This window comes from Fundulus heteroclitus, unplaced genomic scaffold (genome assembly GCF_011125445.2).
Source record: "Fundulus heteroclitus isolate FHET01 unplaced genomic scaffold, MU-UCD_Fhet_4.1 scaffold_46, whole genome shotgun sequence".
NCBI classification, from domain to species: domain Eukaryota; kingdom Metazoa; phylum Chordata; class Actinopteri; order Cyprinodontiformes; family Fundulidae; genus Fundulus; species Fundulus heteroclitus.
In genome coordinates, this window is record NW_023396879.1 from 717,079 (window position 1) to 733,142 (window position 16,064).

The 16,064-nt window shown below is 43.4% G+C and overlaps 1 protein-coding gene and 1 long non-coding RNA gene across 3 annotated transcripts in view; one reads left to right on the forward strand and one right to left on the reverse strand.

The window, feature by feature from the left end:
* LOC110367185 overlaps positions 1 to 1,455 on the reverse strand; it is a 34,624-nt gene extending 33,169 nt beyond the window's left edge. For both annotated transcript variants that reach the window (XR_002427289.2, XR_004929487.1), the window contains exon 1: positions 249 to 1,455. This is a non-coding gene — a long non-coding RNA (uncharacterized LOC110367185). The remainder of the gene's footprint in view (positions 1 to 248) is intronic.
* A 2,634-nt stretch (positions 1,456 to 4,089) lies between these two features.
* Positions 4,090 to 15,859, forward strand: LOC105919922 (tetraspanin-1). The gene is made up of 7 exons (XM_036131975.1): positions 4,090 to 4,205; positions 6,532 to 6,738; positions 7,917 to 7,991; positions 12,940 to 13,038; positions 14,989 to 15,132; positions 15,238 to 15,321; positions 15,556 to 15,859. Exons 1-7 carry the CDS (start codon positions 4,149 to 4,151, stop codon positions 15,613 to 15,615), a joined length of 726 nt encoding a protein of 241 aa, XP_035987868.1. The 5' UTR covers positions 4,090 to 4,148; the 3' UTR covers positions 15,616 to 15,859.
* Positions 15,860 to 16,064: the final 205 nt, after the last annotated feature.

Below are 16,064 nucleotides of genomic sequence, written 5' to 3' on the forward strand. Positions count from 1 at the left end.
TCCCTCTGAACAATCAGTCCTCCCCATCAACAACGTCTTAGCCAAGTTTATCTCCTTTCAACATTAGACGTACGGTCCAGAACAACTTTGATTGCAGTCCGTTTACTTCCTGGTTTCTGAGCCAATCATATGAGAGTTCCCAGAATTCCCAAAACAGTAAACAAGGAGAAGCAATGGAGCCCACAGACATATATGCAACATTGTAATAACTTTCTAATGAATAATCATAAGTATATGTTTATTCTTACCTGTGAAAGGTAAAGCCAGAGGATCTAAGTTTGTTCTGTGAATCGGTACAAATCCTCGCAGCTCATGGATGAGGACTCTTCTCCACTATGACACCTCCAATATTTCCACTGTTTATACCTAACATCTGTAACTAAAGTCAATTTCTTTGGTTGTGCACACTGTCGTGTCCATGTAAAGCAGCCTGTTTGTCACTTAATCAGCATTTTAACAGAAATCTGCAGAAACAAACAGGCTTTGGTTGAATCTACTGAGAAAAAAACAATAATTCCACTTCTGTGACCAACGCCATGCGCTCATCCATGTTTTTCAGGCAAACATCTTTTACAACAAAGAGAAATCCAGTTAGAAGAGCTGAGCGCAGCTGACCACCCCCCTCTAGTGGTCAGGGGGGGCACTGCAGCACTCAGAGGAACAAAGGAGACAAAGACAGGAGCTGGAAAATGTTGCAGGCATCATGACATGAAGTGAATCAATTCAGAGACATTTATATTTTAAACACCGATATTTAAAAAGAAACCCTGATTTAATCATAAGAGCAAAATGCATGAGTTTTGTATCAAAGTAAATAAAAGTTTTAGTTTGGAACGGCGTTAAAACATCTCCAGAAATCAGCAAACAGTGATGGATGTAGTTTAATACTTTGGAAGGTCATATTTGGAAATGAAAACTGAAAAAAATAACAGTTTAACTGGTACAGATCTTTAACATCAATGATCTGGGCAGATTACCCCATTATTTATTTTTATTTCTTAACTGGATCATTCATCAGAATAATTGTCCTCATTTTTACAGTTTTTCTGAAACGTTCTGATTATTATGCTGCCGCCTCCTGCGGTGACTATTAAATATTTAAATGTTTATCAGAACCAGAGCAGCATCAGCCGACACATCAGCTCGGTTCCTTTTTGGCTCTTCATGATAATAAATCTACACACATTCAGGAAAACCATGCAGGCTTTTGTCAGACAATCAATAAAATATCAACCATGATGACATGAGATTCTAGATTTAAAGTGATCTTAAAAAGCTGCCTGAAGCGGAGGAGTTTCAGTGTCAGCAGGGATGGACAGACGGATCAGAGATTCTTCTGCAGTGATGCTGCCGCTGATCCGGTCTGTAGTGGTGAAGGAAGAGCTGAGCTCCCTATTTACCGCTCCAACTACGTTCTGCTCCTCACCTATGGAGATAAGATCTGGATCAGAACCAGAAGAACTAGATCCAGACCACAAGCAGCTGAAATGAGCTGGAGGATGTCTCTGGGCAGAAGGAGGTCTGGGGTTCCCTCCTGGACTTGTTGCCCTGCATCAGGTCCAATCTCAGATAAGCAGAAGACAACATATGCATGGATGCAGTGATTTGGATGAATCCTGTCAGAAAATCACAAATCCAGCTGCTGGTACCAAGGTTCCAGTCTTCAAACAGCTGCTTTAAACGTGGCTGGAGCTCTTTTAGCTAAACAACAGCCTTTTGATGAAGAGCGACGACAACTAGCCTCTTCTGATGAACCGGAAGAGGAGATTTAGTGAAGGGACAGAAATTCATTTAAAAACAACAAAGAAAGTAGCAGAAATCCCCTATTTTCAGGTGATAAAACCACAGAACATGTGTAATGTCACATGGTTGGTTCCACGTTCTCTGACGTCCTGACTGAGCTGCTGTTTCCAGCCAGCTCTGACAGAGCGAGCATCCATCGCTTCCATGCAGCAAATCAGCACAGAGCCACGCAGAGGTGTGAGGAACAGGTGAGGAAACTAACCTGGTGGTGAATTCCTGCTGTTTTCTACAACATCTGGATGTGAGGAAGCAGGCCTGAACACAAACCACCTTTCCTCACATCCAGGGTGGAGGAAGGTGAAGAGGAGGCGGTTTTCCTGCTGAGCAGCAACTCTTCCTCTCAGGATCAGGAACACAGGATACGGAGGATGCTGCTGCTCTTTGGGAATGATTGGTCCTGGTTCTGGGTCCTGGCAGGGCCCTCTCCTCTCCTCCAAAGATTTTTATTTTCTTTAATTAAACATCCGATTATAAACTGTTAAACTGTTTGGATCCAAGTTCTTCTCTGAAATGTTGAGTTTACATCCAGCTGGACCAACATGCTAACAACCAGAACTTTCTCTAACAGGTGTATTTATAGCTGCGCACATTCACAGCAACTTTTAATCATGAAGACTGATGTAACACAAACGTTAAGATCCGACAGAAATGTGAAAGTGAATATTTTCTCAGAGTCAAATTTAAAGCTCTTTAACATGTGGCAGTGATCAGAGGAGCTGCCTTAGGTCACATAGAGTCCAGTTTTCTTATGATAAAACTCATCATCATCAGTAAGTATGTTTTCAAACTAGTTTAAAAAATGGACAATGATGTGGACTGACATATTCAATTCAATACAATTTTAGGAGGAGAACCTCCAGCAGAACCAGAACCAGGCTCAGTGTGAACGCTCATCTGCCTCCACCCACTGGGGCTTAGAGAAGACAGAGCAGAGACACAGAAAGCTCAGAAGCTCACATTGACCCAGGAGTACTTTCTATGGTAGAGAAGACAGAGCAGAGACACAGAAAGCTCAGAAGCTCACATTGACCCAGGAGTACTTTCTATGTTAGAGAAGACAGAGCAGAGACACAGAAAGCACAGAAGCTCACATTGACCCAGGAGTACTTTCTATGTTAGAGAAGACAGAGCAGAGACACAGAAAGCTCAGAAGCTCACATTGACCCAGGAGTACTTTCTATGTTAGATGGTAATAGAGGATGATCTGCCTGTCTGTAAACTGGTAGAGCGTTCCATAGCTTAGGGCTCCAACAGAGAGGGGAACCACCAGGAGCAACTGGTCAGCGGACCTAAGAGCCAGTTGGGGGTGTAGTGGTGGAGCAGCTCTACCAAGTTATAAGTTAAAATAAACTCTAGGGTCTCATTACTGATGGAGTACCTCAGGGTTGAGGGCTCGGCCCGTTCTCCTTTCTATATAAATGCACTTCTACTTGGCAGACGTGTTGCACCTCCTGGGGAAAAGTTTCAATGCCATCCTGATGATGCTATATTTATGCATAAATTCTTAACCAGACTGCAGAGATTTCTTGAAGACGTAGAAGCCTGGATGACTGTTTTCCTGCTGCTGAACCAAATACATTCACTCTCTAGTCAAATCGCTTCCCTGCATAACTTTACTTTGTTTCCAATTCCAGTATAAATTATCTTATCATATTTACCCAGGAAATGTAATTTAAATCCCACATTAAACAGATTGCTGGGATTTCCTTCTTTCAACCTGCAAAATCATTAAAAGATGTATATTTCTGTCCAAGCGTGATGGAGTAAACTAGTCCATGCGTTTGTTACTTCAAGGCCGGAATATTTTATTTCTTTAATATCAGAGGGTTAAAATCCTTCAGCTGATCTGAGCGCTGATGAAATTTAAAATAGAGGAATCTGTCTCCACCGGCAGCATGAAGGGATGCTGCCAACTTAAAAATCTGATAAATCCACTGATAAAAATCATTTTACTAATAAGCATTTTTTTTTTAGATGAACTGATTCTGACCATGCTGATCAAACTGGATGTTTGATCAGCTTTCCTCCCTGATCAGAAATTAATCTCTCAGCGTGTTTTTTGGAGCGGCCTTGCAGGGGGCAGAGCTGCAGCCTCACCTGGGCGGCCCTGTGGGGGGAGGGGGGGGCATACCCAGGCTCTTTATCTACCTGCAGACCAGCGCTGCACACCTGGACACTCTGAAAAGTTCATCTTTGAAGCTCTCAGGTTTATCGCCTCTATTGAAAGGTAAAAATCTGATTTTATTCTAGTTTCTCTTTCTATTCGCTGATGATTCTGCCGTCATTTGGTTTCTGGTGGAGGATGGAAACCAACTCTGAGCATTAAATGTTGCTGTTTTTTCAGAATGAGCTGCTTTAAATTGAGCAAACTGCTGATGTTTCTCCTCCACCTGCTTGTCTCGGTGAGTACGATCACTTTGTCTGATTTACCTTTCCAGCTCTTTGCAGTGAGAACAGAGACGCTGCATCAACGCCGCAGAGCAAGGAGGCAGCAGACGTTCCTGTTCTGCTCCATTTTCTTCCCAAACGGATCATTTTCATCTCATTAACTTCATCAGAGTCCAGCGTCTGAATATCTGCCTCCTATTGTCCGTGGCTCCGTTTCTGGCAGCAGGTTCTCCTCTCTGTTCTCCTCTCTGTTCTCCTCTGTTCTCCTCTCTGTTCTCCTCTCTGTTCTCCTCTCTGTTCTCCTCCCTGTTCTCCTCTGTTCTCCTCTCTGTTCTCCTCTCTGTTCTCCTCTCTGTTCTCCTCCCTGTTCTCCTCTGTTCTCCTCTCTGTTCTCCTCCCTGTTCTCCTCTGTTCTCCTCTCTGTTCTTTCCTCTGTTCTCCTCCCTGTTCTCCTCTCTGTTCTCCTCTCTGTTCTCCTCTCTGTTCTCCTCCCTGTTCTCCTCTGTTCTCCTCTCTGTTCTCCTCCCTGTTCTCCTCTGTTCTCCTCTCTGTTCTCCTCTCTGTTCTCCTCCCTGTTCTCCTCCCTGTTCTCCTCTGTTCTCCTCTCTGTTCTCCTCTCTGTTCTCCTCTGTTCTCCTCTCTGTTCTCCTCTCTGTTCTCCTCTGTTCTCCTCTCTGTTCTCCTCTCTGTTCTCCTCTGTTCTCCTCTCTGTTCTCCTCTCTGTTCTCCTCTCTGTTCTCCTCCCTGTTCTCCTCTGTTCTCCTCTCTGTTCTCCTCCCTGTTCTCCTCTGTTCTCCTCTCTGTTCTTTCCTCTGTTCTCCTCTCTGTTCTCCTCTCTGTTCTCCTCTCTGTTCTCCTCCCTGTTCTCCTCCCTGTTCTCCTCTGTTCTCCTTCCTGTTCTCCTCCCTGTTCTCCTCTGTTCTCCTCTCTGTTCTTTCCTCTGTTCTCCTCTCTGTTCTCCTCTCTGTTCTCCTCTCTGTTCTCCTCCCTGTTCTCCTCTGTTCTCCTCTCTGTTCTTTCCTCTGTTCTCCTCTCTGTTCTCCTCTCTGTTCTCCTCCCTGTTCTCCTCTCTGTTCTCCTCTCTGTTCTCCTCCCTGTTCTCCTCCCTGTTCTCCTCCCTGTTCTCCTCTCTGTTCTTTCCTCTGTTCTCCTCTCTGTTCTCCTCTCTGTTCTCCTCCCTGTTCTCCTCCCTGTTCACCTCCCTGTTCTCCTCTCTGTTCTTTCCTCTGTTCTCCTCTCTGTTCTCCTCTCTGTTCTTTCCTCTGTTCTCCTCTCTGTTCTCCTCTCTGTTCTCCTCTCTGTTCTCCTCTCTGTTCTCCTCCCTGTTCTCCTCTGTTCTCCTCTCTGTTCTCCTCTCTGTTCTCCTCTCTGTTCTCCTCTGTTGTCCTCTGTTCTCCTCTCGGTTCTCCTCTCTGTTCTCGTTCTCCTCTCTGTTCTCCCACTGATGAATCTGGTTGAGCCGTCGACGTTCCAGCAGGAAACATCAGCCTGCAGAGAAGATGCGATTGAAGGGTTTCTAACTGCGTCCAAATATTTCACTTTCATGTTTGCAGTGACATGAAATTTTCAGTCGTTCTTGTTACCAGAATTTCTTTTGATGTTCTCCCGAAAAAAAAATCTACATTTACATTTAAATCTTTAAAACAAAGAGCTTTGTTTGTTTAGCTGCCGCCCAACTTGTAAGATAAAAGCGATCCACTCAAAACCTTCAGGAAATAATAAAGATTTCTGAAACAGTTGATTTATTTTTTCAGTTTGTCGACTTGTTGCCGGTTGATGGGTTCTATGGTCGGTCTGATGATTAGCTGGGTTGTCGGTTAGTTGCCTGCTAGCCTCAGTTGGTTGGTTGGGTTACGGGACAGTTTGTTGCTCGGTAGATTTTTTGCCTTCCTGGTTGTTGAGTTTCTTAATTAGTTGAAAGTCGGTTGCTTGATTGACTGGTTAGTTGGTTAGAGGTTAGGTTAATTGGTTGGCTGGAAGGTTATCTGAATGGGAAGTTGGTCGGGGGACTGGTGTAATGGTTGAGTTGGTTTGAGGTTTGTAAACTTTATTAATGATATCCTGGAAAACTTTTTTGCTTCAGCCAAACAGAAGCAAAAAGCACTGAACAGTAAAATCTAAAAAAAAAATCCAACATGAGCAATTTTTATCTTGACTGAACGCTGATAATAACGTTAATTAGGATTAATAACGTAAAAGCAGTCCAGTCCAGCAGAAGAGGCGCTACATCTGATTGGTCCCCAGTAAGGTCCGCCTGGTAATTAGCAGGAAAACGTTCCGGTTCTCCAGAATCATGCTGTGTTCTCCTCCTGGTCCTGAAATCAGCTTCTCCTCCTGCAGCTGAGCGGCCTTTCTCTTCTGGCCATGGGGATCTGGGTGACCGTAGATACGGACCCCATCCTCCACCTGCTGGGGCCCTTCTCCAGTCACTTCCTGGAGTTCATTCACATCGGCCTGTTCTGCATCGCCATGGGGGCCACGCTGCTGCTGCTGGCCCTCCTGGGCAGCTGTGGGGCCCACACACAGAGCAAGTGTCTCCTGCTCACGGTGAGTAGCAGAGGAGGGATGACCTGAAGGTCTGAACCAGAGAGCTGGTGGTTTGTTAAAGTGTCGTTATTTAGCTAAATGTGTTCACAGCTTTCATATTAATGACGCTAATAGACGATGCTGCTCTTCAGACACTCCTCCATGAACGCTGCACAGACCGAGCTGATAAAGACCAACCAGTCACTGAGTTCAGTTACTGCAGCACCATTCAGTTTTATTTATATAGCTCCAATTCACAACACGTCATCTTAAGGATCTACAAAGTCAATTCTATCAAAGCCTAAACAGAAAACCAGACCAGGTGTACCTTCTATGAAGAGAAAAAAGTTAAAAGCTGAAATAACAACAAACAATGCAGGTTGGAGAGCAGTAGGAGAACTCAGCAGAGTGAGAGAAATAGACCCTGATGTCCTCCAGCAGCCTAAGCCTATAGCAGCATAACTATAGAGGTAGCTCAGGGTAACATGAGCCACTCTGACTAGAAGCTTTGTCACAAAGGAAAGTTTTAAGATTAGTCTTAAAAGTAGACGGGGTGTCTGCCTCACGGACCAAAACTGGGAGTTGGTTCCACAGGAGAGGAGCCTGATAGCTAAAGGATCTGCCTCCCATTCTACTTTTAGAGACTCTAGGAACCACCAGCAGACCTGCAGTCTGAGAGCGAAGTGCTCTGTTAGGAACATACGGGGTAATCAGAGCTCTGATATATGATGGAGCTTGATTATTAAGGGCTTTATACGTTAGAAGAAGAATTTTAAATTCTATCCTTGATTTAACAGGAAGCCAATGAAGGGAAGCTAAAATTGGAGAAATATGATCCCTCTGGTTGATTTTCATCAGAACTCTTGCTGCAGCATTTTGGATCAGCTGAAGGCTTTGAACTGCATTTTGTGGACTTCCTGATAGTAAAGAATTACAATAGTCCAGCCTTGAAGTAACAAATGCATGGACCAGTTTTTCAGCATCACTCCTGGACAGAATGTTCCGGAGGTGAAAAAAGGAAACTATGGAAACCTGTTTAATATGGGATTTAAATGACATGTCTTGGTCAAAAATAACACCAAGGTTTTATAGTTTATTACCAGAGGCCAAGTTAATGCCATCCAGATTAAGTGATTAATAAGTTTATTGTTTTTATATATAATAACTCCTTTGCTCTGACATGTCATGTTTTCCTGCAGTTCTTCTCCATCATCCTGGTCATTTTCATCTCTGAGGTGGCAGCTGGAGTCGTGGCTCTGTTCTACTCTTCTATTGTAAGTTTTCCTCCTCCTCCTCTTCCTCACTCGGTCATCCTTCATCTCTGAAGCCCTCCCCTCCCTCTTCACATCACAGTTTGGGTTTCATCTCTGAGTAAATTCTCCCTCTCAGCGCAGCGCTATCATTGAATCACTGTCTTCACGTCTTCCTCCTACATCCAGATACTTAATGACCGCAGGATCGCCTCAGGGACGCCGTCTCTGACTCAGAGCAATTTATTACTGTGAAATTCTGGAGCTGAAGCATTTTATATGTAAAACAGTTCATCTGCATATCGTCACCATCACAGGCCCGCTGCCCTTTAGTGCTGCTGCGTGTAATAATTACAAGCTTTTAAAATGAAAGAGGAGGTCGGAGGATGGATAACCTGCAGAAGAGGTGCTGGTCCGTTTTTTGCTGCCATGAACAGATCTGAGTCTAGATCCTGTTTCATGAGACCTGAGAGAGAGATTTAAACTGAAGTCAGACCCACCGCAGGGTGCAGATTTAGTCAGATTTGGTCAGATTTAGTCAGATTTGGTCAGATTTAGTCAGATTTAGTCAGATTTGGTCAGATTTAGTCAGATTTAGTCAGATTTAGTCAGATTTGGTCAGATTTAGTCAGATTTGGTCAGATCTGGTCAGATTTAGTCAGATTTGGTCAGATTTGGTCAGATTTAGTCAGATTTGGTCAGATCTGGTCAGATTTAGTCAGATTTAGTCAGATTTGGTCACCTGCAGGCTACAGGTAGATCACCTGGCAGGTAGTGACGACCACAGAGGATCTGTCCCACATGTTTTGCCTCAGTGGGAAATATGAAGATTGATGAGCTGCTCAGAGACAGATATTAATTCATTACGTGGGACAGAACCGGTGCCGTGACGCTCCTCTTCTCCTGGTTCTCTAGTCGCTGCAGAGCCGTAAAACAGTGAGTGGAGCTCAGGATCAAACCTGTTTCTGCTGTTCTGACCTTTAAGAGCCTGAAAACCATTTAGATCAGTTAAACCTGATGAACGCTCGTAATCGCTTTGCTCTTTAGTTTATTACGCTGCTGACTGGCTGAATATCTCCTCCTGATTGGCTGCAGAACGTCTCTGCAGAACCTTCAGACAAACTAAGGTTGGGTTCACTCTGCCTTCAGGATTTATTTTATAAAGGAGATGTGCAAAAGTCTGAAACCAACCTTCAATGGTGGCTGAGATATTTGAAATATGCAGGAAGTTCTGATTTCTCTGCCTGCTGGTCCCGTCAGTCGGCTCCTGGTCAGGACAGCAGGTTCTGCAGCCGTGATCCAGTTAAAAGGTTCCACACAGACTTCACAAGCACAGCATATAAGAAAAGACGCAGCAGAACCTTTCCTGGAGCCACACTCTGCAGTGAAAGGCCTGAAAAAGCTCAGCTCACTGTTTCCATCTGAGGATGGAAGCTGAGAAAGACCGACAGCAGCAGAGAACGTTCCTCTGAACTTTACTCTGATGTTTTTAGCTAAAACTCAACGATTATCATCTGTTCCTCAACTCTTCATATTTCCCAGACCCAAAGCAGGAAAGCTTGGACCTGGAGACGTGTTGGAGCTGCTGTGGAAAACTAGCTGCAACTCCAAACTTCTCCTCAATGCAGAGATTCAGCAGCAACAACCGAGGCCTTCAAGACCCAACGTCCCTTCCAGAGAAATCCACAAATTTCTCACCAAGACACAGAAAACCTGATGATTGTCTGACCTGCCAGCGGTTCTGACCCGTCCTGAACAGAGACTGCTGGAGGATAAAAAACCCAAAGCGGGAAGAGAACTCTGTGTTCAGAACTGACCCAGTCCCTGGACTTTAGCTCAACGGTTCTTGCTTGGGTTTGTGTTGCAGAAAGAACAAAGAATCCAAAACCTGGAAAGAACCAAAGTGGGTTCTGCATTAAATCCTGATTTATTCAGGCTGTTTGATCAGATTTACCTGTCAGACGGCCGGACTCAAGACTTAGAGGACAGTTAATGTAACAGAACCAGAACCAGAACCAGAACCATCCTCTAAAGGAAATCTTGGTGACTGATGAATAAAGCATGAAGAAGAAAGTTTGTCCTGAAGCTCCGGTTTTCCTGAATAGTACACTGTTTAACTTTATGATTCAATGGTTTTTCCTCTTTTGGGACTTTCTACATGACAGATTTATAGTGAAGACGTCGAAACTATGAGTCAAAAGTACATAGAATAATGTATCAAACACAAAGTTATGAAATAACTCAAAACATCTTTGAGTTATTTCACGAGATGTTTGAAAGAACACCGTTTGATTCCAGCTTTGTTTGCTCCTGGTCTCTCCATGAACTTCATGAGGTTAGTCGTCTGGGAGGTTTTCAGTCCCACTAACCAGAGGGAGTAATAAATTAAAGCCAAACCACAGAATGAGAAGGTCCAGACCTTTGACTGGTGGTGGAGATACAGAAAAACAAAAAGTTGAGTTTCTATTTTTCCAACCAGTTTCAATGGTCAGAAAATGAACTAATTTACTGAAAGAGAATAATTAAGTTGATGTTTTTAGTCTCTTAAGCGTCTGGTTTACTCTCTAAGCCTGAGAAGCAGCTCGGTGAAGCAGGGCGGTCTTGATGGACGCCGTCCTGCAGGCTTCAGGCGTTGGCCTGACTCCACGCAGCAGAACAGACGAATGGTTTTAGGAGCAGGACTCTGCAGAACTGGGCCGCATGCTGAGGAGGTAATTCAGCCTTTAGGCTCTGCTGCGTTGGAGCGAGGACGCAGACCTGCAGCTAAGACCTGCAGGACACCTTCAGGACGGAAGCTGAAGCATCAACAACCCTAAAGGAGGCTGAGCTGCTCCCTGCAGCCTTCGTTCTGCACATGCAGAGTTTGGTTCTGTTTGCAGCTGCAGGTCTTCCTGCAGGAAGAGCAGCGGCGTACAGGACGGTGACAGTGATGAATTAGCCCGCCACTAATAATCCACTCTGAACTCAGCTGCTCTCAGTTTCTGAGGGGACTCCTTTTAATTGTGGCACGTATCCCAGCATCCCCTGGGGCGCCTCCTTCTGCTCCATGTCACACACGAACCCACCGTGGTCCAAATCCTCCAGGCTTGTGGGGCTGAGCACAGAGGGATTATTATTCAAATGAGAAAAACAGAAGAAGAAGAGAAGAACCATGGGGGGGGGGGGGGTCAGCTTTGGATAAACGTGAAAATCAGACAGAAAATGTGACCAGCATCAATATATATGTAAATGTCCCACAGTTTAGCGCCGTAAAAAAGGAGAACCGTGTCTCGGCTGCTTTTGATTTATTTCCAGTTTCCCGTTTATTTCCCAGGTGCTTTGTGAGGCAGACGATTTATTTAATTTGTGATGAACAGGCGACTTCCACAGAAGTCCTGTCTCCCTAAATCAGCCTCCACCAGCAGCGTGTTTCAGGCATTAAGCCCTGCAAGCTTTACTCATTGACATGTTTTCTGCAGAGGAAATTCTGATGCGGTGGAAAATATTTGGAGTGTTAAAAGGAATGAAGGTTTTTCAGATCAGAACAGGGAGATACTTCTGTTCCACGGAGAAAAGGAAAAAATTAAACACAGAGAAAAGATGTGAAACACCCAGAAGAAATGGTTGAGTTTGGTGTTAATTTGGTCAATACTATGAACAGCCACCAGTGGGCATCAGTGAGTGGATGACGTCATTATCAGGCAATAACCAAAGCATCCAACAGTCCTGATTGTTGCTACCTGTTCTGACCCAGGTCTGATGTTCTGGCTGCCAAACCCGATAAACACTTAATCTGCTTTGTTGATCATTAAGATTCAGACACATTTCAGCTGTTTAGCCTTCGCTGGTTAAGAACTTTTATTCATGCAAAGCTGGGATGTATGAATGTATTTCTGTGAAGCATTCATCTCTGATTGATCACAGTTATTATTAAAGGTGTTTTAATTGCAGTCAGACTAAAAACGGTGATGCACACAAGTACCAGATTAAAACAACCGTGTTTCTGTTGCCTTTATGCCTCTGCAGACACTGGGAGTTTGTTCACCTGCAGTTTAGGCAGAAGCAAAGCTGCAATTAAAACATCAGTCAGTTGGTACATGTCTAAAACTTCACCTACGATGCAAAAAGCTGAACTCACCACATAATAGATCCACAGACCGCCCTCCACACAGAGGAGGCGTATACAGAGACCAGGTTTAAACAAACTCCAAAGGTCCAGGCTCCAAACTGCAGCAGAAGAAGAGAAAAAGCATCATTTAGGCTCTAGAAGTGACTTAAACAATCCACAGAGATTTAATAATTACAGCCGGTGAGACGTCTCAACTCACATCCTCCTAAAACCTGCAGGATCTCCTGCAGACTTTGATGACATGTCAGGAGCAGAACTCGGTGTTTCCTTAAAATATTTTCACAAAGCTTTTCTGATTTTATTTATTATGTATTTGAATTGAAACGCAGTAAAACAACGTAATATTCAGCATGGCCGACCAGACTAAAAACAGGTATATGCTCATATTTACTACAAATATTTATATTTTCCTTTTTATGTTTTTATAATTAAAAGCCTTAATTGAGAGCAAAGTGGAGCTCAAGTCAAATTCCTTGTTTGTGTCACAAACCTGGTGATTACAGCTGGTTCTGATTTCATGACCTCCTGGCGTGTCCTTTAAAGTTAACAGAAAATATGAGCTGCAGAGGAGGATAAAGTTGGCGTTCTGGGGGAAAATGCAGAAGATATTTATCCTGTGAGAAATGTTCAGCTTCCTCCTCACAGCCTGAAGCTCCACCTTTAGTTCAGGTTTCATCCAGAAAGGCTCATCAGGGCCGCTTCCTGGGGTGGATTCTGACCCTGGTTCTCTGGTTTGGTTCTGGTTCCTGTAGCGGAGAACCGCCACCCTGGCTGCTGGAGAAGATTTTCACCTGCTTCACTGAACCTGGTCTCTCTGCAGGTCTAACAAACGGAGAACTAAATCTGAGTGTTTGTGTTTTCCAGGCTGAAGACATCGTCAGAGCGTGGGCGATTCCTGCGCTACAGAACGGTTATGGCACTGATCCGATGGTCACTGGCATCTGGAACACCACCATGACAGAAGTAGGAGATATCTGGGTCCAGCAGTCCAGTCGTGTCCTCTGTAGTTCTTTTTAATCTTTTCAGGCAGAATTAGTGAAGCTTTACCAGCTTTCTAGAGGTACTTTATAGCTTCCTTCAGACTTTGGAAGCTTAATTACTTCTCATATCCTTGCAAGGGTCAGGCTTTTAGGAGAGTGGTGGCCCAGTGAGTGGTGCATCCTGTAGAGTCTGCAAGGTTCTGGGTTCAACTCCCACAGACTGCCACTCTGGGTCCCTGAGCAAGACCCCCTGTCTCAGGATGCTGCCCAGTGACAGGCCACTCCTCCCTGAGGGACAGGTTAGCTGCAGAGGTGGAATTTGACTGGAATGTATGTAGCAATGACAATAAATATTAGTATGAAGACATTTTTTCAGGCGCTTGAACAGTATGAGTGTAAATTTAAGAAAAAGGACAAAAATCCACCAGATGCTGCGCTTCCTTTTATTCTTGTTAGTTTTCATCCCCACAGAAAATAATGTGTTAGCGTAACAATACACATTAAAATGTTTGTTGAGATAAATAGATCTGATGTGTTTTATCTTTAGAGAAAGGCAGATAGATAAATCTTTTACTGGATTCAGACTAATATCAGGAAATATAAAATGAAGAAAGTTAAAGTTAGGCTAGACCTAGGGAAGCTAAGCTACGGAAAGCTAGTTAAGCTAGGCTAGGCTAGGCAAAGCTAAGGGAGGCTAAACTAAGATAAACTAAGATAAAGCTAATTACCGCTAGTTAATGAAATAAAAAACAACACACTGCAAAACTCAAGTAACTTCAGATAAATTAAAATAAGCTTAAAGTAAGCTAATGATAACATGCTAGCACCACTTTTGTTTTTTGTCATTGATTCAACAAACTGTCTTTTTGACCAGCTGCTTTTTGACGAGTCTGCGAATTTAATTTATAATTGGTTCTTTCCCGGGTTGTTTGGTTAATCTATTGAGTCTATAGGAGCTTTCTGTATCAGAATGATTGATGCAGTGCTAATGAACCAAGTTATTTCTATGGAAATGTTCAGGTACTGGACTACAACTATCGGTGCGTTTCATTTGCCTCGAAAAACTAAAATCGGAGCTGGAAATGGCGTGAACCCGGTTAAAAAGCATTCCAGTCAATGCAGTCTCCTGTGTCTTGTAAACTAAACGTTGATGCGAGTAGCGGCCATTTTGGATCCAACAATTGGCCTTAAAAAATCTCTCCGACTTCCCTGGGGGAAAGTCTGACTGTAGCAGCTGTTAGTTGAGTTTTCTGATCAGAAACCAGGGTTTCTGAGTTAAGAATGCAAATAGAATGCTACATATAATAGGGCTGGACGATAATTCATTAACAATATATATTGATCGCTTGACGTATATCGATAAAAAGAGGTCAATAGAATAATAGTTTTTCCTTCCTTTTGCATTCTAGCCTATCATTTAGGTTAATATTACGTCATTACATCCTCCCAGCCAATCACAACGCAGACCCAGGAACCAAGCTCCGCCCCCTTCAAAGACTTCAGAGAGCACACGTTCTTTTTTTATGTTTAAAAAACTTTCAGTTTTGGTAAAAAAGACGTCTGAATAAAGGGTTAAGTTTGAATTCAGTGTTTGTGTCTGTGTCTGAAAAAAGGTCGTTAAGCAACAGCATAAAATCAACATGGCTGCATTAAAATAAATATTTTGAATTTGTAGATAATTATCGATATCAATGAATATGATTTCTATTTTATCAATATGTTTTTTTGTCTATATCGTCCGGCCCTAACATATAAATGCAGCCAATGTCAAAGAAAAACATTGAAAATGATTGACTTCTCAGGAGCTTCTGGTTTCTCTGCTGCCACAGTAGAAGTTATTGTCCTGGTTTCAGTCCTTGCTGCTTTTAGTCCTCTCACACGTTGTTCAGAGGAGTTAACCTGTTTTTTTTCTTCATGTTCATCTTCTCACCAGTTCCAGTGCTGTGGGTTCTCCAACTACACTGACTTTATGGGTCCAGAGTTAAAGGAGCAGAACAGAACCGGGCTCCCGTCCAGTTGCTGCTCCATCAACATGGACCCCTGCAGCTCAATAGAGGCGGCACGCCTACCTGTGCAGGTAACATGGTAGTGATTATTATACCTGAGAAAGGAGGTCCTTTTTCCTTCTTATAGCAGGTTATTTGAAGAAACAAACAATAACTGTGACGTCATCTTATTTCAGGGCTGTTTTGATCCCATCCTGAAGAACCTGAAGGAACACACCAACGTTGCAGGAGGCGTCGCTGCAGGAGTTGGACTTTTAGAGGTAAAATACAAAGACAAAGGTTCTGGAAGTTCTGAATCAACATGTCACTATTTATACACACACATACACATATAACAGTTTTGTTTGTTAAAAAGCTGGATTTTGGTTTAAAACATTTTTTTTATGAACTTTGCAGCTGTTTGTTCTTTAGTTCAGGTTGTGACTAAAGTAAGTGAATCCTTTAATCATGCAGTGATTATTTTCAGCAAACCTTTTGAATCTTCTGTTCTTCAGGTCGCTGCCATGATCATCGCCATGTACCTGTTCTTACACCTGGATGGAAAAGCCAGCTGAAGTTTCTGGAGGCTGTAGATCCTGATTCCTGCTGCTCTTCCTCTTAAATCTGCCCCGCCAGTCTTCTTCACTCTCTGCTTATGTTTCATTTGATTTAAAGTCAGCGCAGAGAAATCCTGTAGGGATACTGACAAATCCATTTTAATAAAACATCTGATCTATTGTTTTATTTGGATCTTAAAGCATTTGCTTATCTACTTGGTTTTCTAACAGTGATGGAGCTCATTGACAGAAAACAGAATAAAACCCTTCTGGACTGAAGATTATTTATTTACCTTCATCAATGTCACCTCTGAAGAGATTCATATGCATAAAAGATGCAAACATGAGGTTTTATTCCTGTTTAAGGTCCAGCAGCGCTGAAGCTTCAGAGCCCACGCTCCACCATCCTGTGAAAGTCAAAGCTGAAGGACAGGAAGCCACTTTCCCCGCAGACGACCCACAAACCC